General features: G+C 35.5%; 1 protein-coding gene across 1 annotated transcript; it reads left to right on the top strand.

The window, feature by feature from the left end:
- The first annotated feature begins 3,767 nt into the window (after positions 1-3,767).
- LOC131932657 (26S proteasome non-ATPase regulatory subunit 9) lies at positions 3,768-5,052 on the top strand. Its single transcript, XM_059289596.1, has one exon. It carries the CDS (start codon positions 3,768-3,770, stop codon positions 4,377-4,379), a length of 612 nt encoding a protein of 203 aa, XP_059145579.1. The 3' UTR covers positions 4,380-5,052.
- The last annotated feature ends 266 nt before the right edge of the window (positions 5,053-5,318 follow it).

Raw genomic sequence — 5,318 nt, 5'->3', positions numbered from 1 at the left:
CAAAGTTCAGTAGTTGTCAGTACATTGTTGTAGTGACGATCGTACCCAGTCCAGTCGCCATTCCTTGGTCCAGCCTTGTCAAATAATTTTTGGTCAAGTCTGTTTCAATGTCCAGCTTTCACGGGTCACATTCATTACGTTAAGTCGTTAGATTGTGGAGCTAATTACATCAGATTATGGATTTAATTACAGTATAGTATGGAGCCAATTACATCCGATTATGGATTTAACTACAGCATATTATGGAGCTAATTACATCCGATAATGGATTTAACTATATCATATTGTGGAGCTAATTACATCAGATTATGGATTTAATTACATCATATTATGGAGCTAATTACATCCGATTATGGATTTAATTGCATCATATATGGTACATCAGATTACAGATTTAATTACATCATATTGTGGTGCTAATTACAACCGATTATGGATTTAACTACGGCATTTTATGGAGCTAATTACATCAGATTATGGAGTTAACTACAGCACACGGTGGAGCTAACTACGAAATATTATGGAGCTAATTACGGCAGGTCATGGAGCAGATTGCGGAGCTATCTATTAAATATTTTGGAGCTAACTACCAACGACTTAGGAGCTAACTTAAACTAAAGTGGACTTTAGAGCTAAGTAAATCAGATTGTGGAACTAAGATTGTAGAGCTAACTATCGACACAGTTTAAAGTATTCTTTTATGAATGAACAGTCATTGGATTAATAAAAAATAAAAGCATCAAACATTTATTAGACCTGATGGTCAATAGGGCAGGTGAAGTAGAGCTCGTATATTTCTGAATCTCGGCACTACACCTAGTAGCTTTTTGGTTTCATCTGTTTGAGTCGCGCGCCCAACATAATATAGGGTATGTCTGGAACACAACACAACGTTGTGAATCTAGGATGGCACACGGCTGATACTAAAACAGGACTCGAACTCAGACCTAACCGTCACATGCGCTAGCGTTTACCCACTGCATCATATGTAACTACACCTACACTTTGAAACATAACCTTAACCATCAACACTAAATCAAACACTAAGTCGGAACTTCAAAACAAAAAAAAATTGAGATAGAATCTGATTATTGTATTGGGTAATGCTGTCTTCAACACTTTTTCCTTCATTTATTTTGGTTAATTCTTTACATCGCAGTGACCTTTCTTTGGAGCTATGATACATTAAGGTATTCTAAATAAACCGAACATCGCTGCCCACTATATTCATGCAGCTTGCAAGGTTATCATCACAGTTGAATGCCAGATTTCTGCTGTCTTGTAGGTCACGTCCCACACCCTCCCCCACCCACTCACCCACACCTCCTCCCTCCCCACCCCCACAATATGTAAACAAGTGTTATCCAGGTGTGTGAACACGCATATCTCACACCTTTACTTGTAGGTAAATATAGACTGCAGGGTCACGAGGTGCAATTCTACAAGAACTAAGAACCCGTTTTGAAGGGCCATTCACTGAGACACAATCCAAGGCGACGATAGGAGGGGGCGGTGGTGGTGGTTAGGGGCGGGGGGGGGGCAGAAAGACCGGGAACGATTTCCGGTATGAGTGTTATGTTTACGGACCGTTATATATAGGTCTATATATAAATGTATACATTCATTCATATACAGATCTATGAAGCATCAATAGGGTTTTTTATAAGTTCCGCAAAAGTATCATTTATAAACTTTCTATTGGGGGGGGGGGGGGGGGGAGGGAGGGGTTGGCTTTAAAATGATGTTTACATTAAGCTGGAAACATACAAGACGACTTCAAAGAAAGGGAAGTTTCTATTTTGTGGGGTCATAGGTCATGTAAAAAAAAAAAAGAGTCACATAAAAATAAACCAAAGTTTAGACAAGTGACGTGCAGTAGAGTTCAGTTTTTAAAAAAACTTGAAGCAGACGATCCATCTTCGCTGACAAGGTCTGCCGTCGTGTCATGTCACTGCAGCTTGGCATTTTATTATAAGATTAACAGGGGCTTTAAACAGGAGAGTTGTTTTACAAGATGTGTAAAAATGTTGTGTCAGGCAAGATGTTGTGTCAGCAAAGATGCTGTGTTAGGATGTTTTATAACATGTTGTATCATAAGATGTTGTGTCATAAGATGTTGTGTCAGCTAAGATGTTGTGTCATAAGATGTTGTGTCAGCTAAGATGTTGTGTCATAAGATGTTAAGTCATAAGATGTTGTGTCATAAGATATTGTGTCATAAGATGTTGTGACATAAGATGTTGTGTTGTAAGATGTTGTGTCGTAAGATGTTGTGTCGTAAGATGTTGTGTCATAAGATGTTGTGTCATAAGATGTTGTGTCATAAGATGTTGTGTCATAAGATGTTGTGTCATAAGATGTTGTGTCATAAGATGTTGTGTCATAAGATGTTGTGTCATAAGATGTTGTGTCATAAGATGTTGTGTCATAAGATGTTGTGTCATAAGATGTTGTGTCATAAGATGTTGTGTCATAAGATGTTGTGTCATAAGATGTTGTGTCATAAGATGTTGTGTCATAAGATGTTGTGTCATAAGATGTTGTGTCATAAGATGTTGTGTCATAAGATGTTGTGTCATAAGATGTTGTGTCATAAGATGTTGTGTCATAAGATGTTGTGTCATAAGATGTTGTGTCATAAGATGTTGTGTCATAAGATGTTGTGTCATAAGATGTTGTGTCATAAGATGTTGTGTCATAAGATGTTGTGTCATAAGATGTTGTGTCATAAGATGTTGTGTCATAAGATGTTGTGTCGTAAGATGTTGTGTCATAAGATGTTGTGTCGTAAGATGTTGTGTCGTAAGATGTTGTGTCATAAGATGATGTGTCATAAGATGTTGTGTCGTAAGATGTTGTGTCATAAGATGTTGTGTCGTAAGATGTTGTGTCGTAAGATGTTGTGTCATAAGATGATGTGTCGTAAGATGTTGTGTCATAAGATGATGTGTCATAAGATGGTGTGTCATAGAAATGTTTATTTTTCTGGCTAATTCATTCATCTCGTCGTAGGTCAAAGGTCGTAATGTTTTGTACATGTGATGTCGCTTTATGAACGCGAGAGAGGGAAGCTTAGAACATGTAACAGACGTAGCTAGCCTGCTCCAGGTACAGTTTCAGTGTTTACCGGCTACAGATACAGCTTCACTGTTACGGCTACAGGTACAGCTAAAGTGTTACCGGCTAAAGTGTTACCGGCTAAAGTGTAACCGGCTAAAGTGTAACCGGCTAAATTGTAACCGGCTAAATTATAACCGGCTAAAGTGTAACTGGCTAAACGGGTTAATTTACTATTATAGCCTCGTTATTTACGCGTATTTTACAGTAGATGAGGAATTAAATCCCCAGCACCATGGGCCCCCAAAACAAAATTTGTTCCGCAATAAGTTAAGAAATATAGAATTACTTTTACATGATTAGTACATTTTGCTAGTAATTTCCGATTTATGAAATGAAAAACAACTAAGGGACACAATTTATAACTATGATGAGAAAATCATTAAACATGCACATAAATCAAAAAGAAAAAGAACTCAGTTAACTTGAGCATTATAGTTTCTTTTATTTTTCGAAAGGAAGTATTAGTTTTTTTTAATTATCAGTGTATATTTATCTTATTCATATTGCAAATATCAGTTGTATATAGTTTTATAGAACTGAAAACAATACCGTTCATAGATATTAATTTATTAGACTTGATAAATCTCATACAAAGCTTTTTAATTAATTTGAAAAATCATTTGTATTAGATCTTTGTATAAACTAAAATGGCGGCCACCAAGCGCTTCCAAGAGCTAAGCAAAAGAAAACAAGAAATCGAAAGTAACATAAAACAGTTTATGGACCTCCTAGAATCACAAAAAAGTGTTGGACTGAATGAACCATTGGTGGATGCAGAAGGTTTTCCAAGGTCTGACATTGATGTGTACTCATGTCGTCATGCCAGACACCAGATTTCCTGCCTTCAAAACGATCATATTTCAATCATGAAAGAAATTGAAGAAGAATTGATAAATATCCACCAAACAGCTCGTGCCAATAAGGCAGGCGAGTCTCTTAACACATGCACAATCACATCAGGAGATGAAATAATGGAAACAGAACGGATTCCATTTGCTTTAATTGACAGGGTGGACCAGGGCTCACCAGCTGCTCATGGGGGACTAGAAGTGGGGGATCAGTTGATAGAATTTGGATCAGTCATGTCTGAGAACTTTACCAATATGCAGTCAGTGGCTACAGTTGTACAGCATTCCAAAGATAAACCACTGAGAGTTGTTTTACAGCGGAATGGTCGTGTTTTTAATGTAAATATCACACCATCAACATGGAGTGGTCCTGGATTGTTAGGGTGCAATATTAAGCCATTGAATAAGTGAAACGGTCATTGTATGCTATGTTGGTGATTTTTTTGGTTTCTGTTGGGTACATTAATAATAATAAAAAGTCATGGGGAGAGACCTGTTTTTAAATCACTTGAGTTATCACTTAGCTCACCACTAAAGAGTGGACGAATGCAAGCTAGTGTCTATGTGAGATGAGAATGGTTTTGAATGATTTCACATGGGTTTAATTATTTAGCATCTTTTTAAAATTATTGTCTTAATGTACATGAATCGAATGATAGACATTTATCTTTTATATATTATTCATATCTCCTGATAAACTTACAACACATGTAGTTTTGCCTAGAATTATCTATTACCTGTTTAGATGTAATTCTGGTTGGTAGTATCTACTGGATACTCTGGGCTAATTTAGCATACATAGAATATACTTAAAAGTTTTCTGCAACTGACTCCTACACCTACCTAAAAGTACTAGAGACTATAGCTAATTTAGTTCACGTAAAGTATACTAAAATTTTTCTGAAAACTCCTGACTCCAACTCCTTGACTCATGTTGGCATAAGATTGGTTGCCATGTTATTTGATGAAAATGTTGCATGTTTGTTGGAAGGTTAGTCTGATGTTATGGTTAACCCACAAAATGAGAGAAAAGTGACCACATGGTATTATTTTGTACATACATTTAAAAAAAAATAAAGTCCTGGTTTAAAGCTGAAAAAAAAAAAAAAAAAAAAAAAAAAAAAAAAAATGTATAAGTAAACCATCTTTGATTATTATATATTTGATGTTGATGTACTTGTTTTAAATTGCAAATAAAAGTATTTAAAAAAAAAAAAAAAAAAAAAAAAAAAAAAAAGATTATTATATATGCAATTGATGTTCATTGTTCATGTCTTTGATGCTGTGTAAAAACTATCAAATATATTAATATTACTGATTTCAATGTTTAAAACAATTGAATTAATAAAA

The sequence above is a fragment of the Physella acuta genome, unplaced genomic scaffold (genome assembly GCF_028476545.2).
Source record: "Physella acuta isolate Inbredline_101_S28 unplaced genomic scaffold, ASM2847654v3 ptg002246l, whole genome shotgun sequence".
Classification (NCBI taxonomy): Eukaryota; Metazoa; Mollusca; class Gastropoda; family Physidae; genus Physella; species Physella acuta.
The sequence above is the reverse complement of the archived record's forward strand: the minus strand, read 5'-3'. Positions and strand labels throughout refer to the sequence as shown.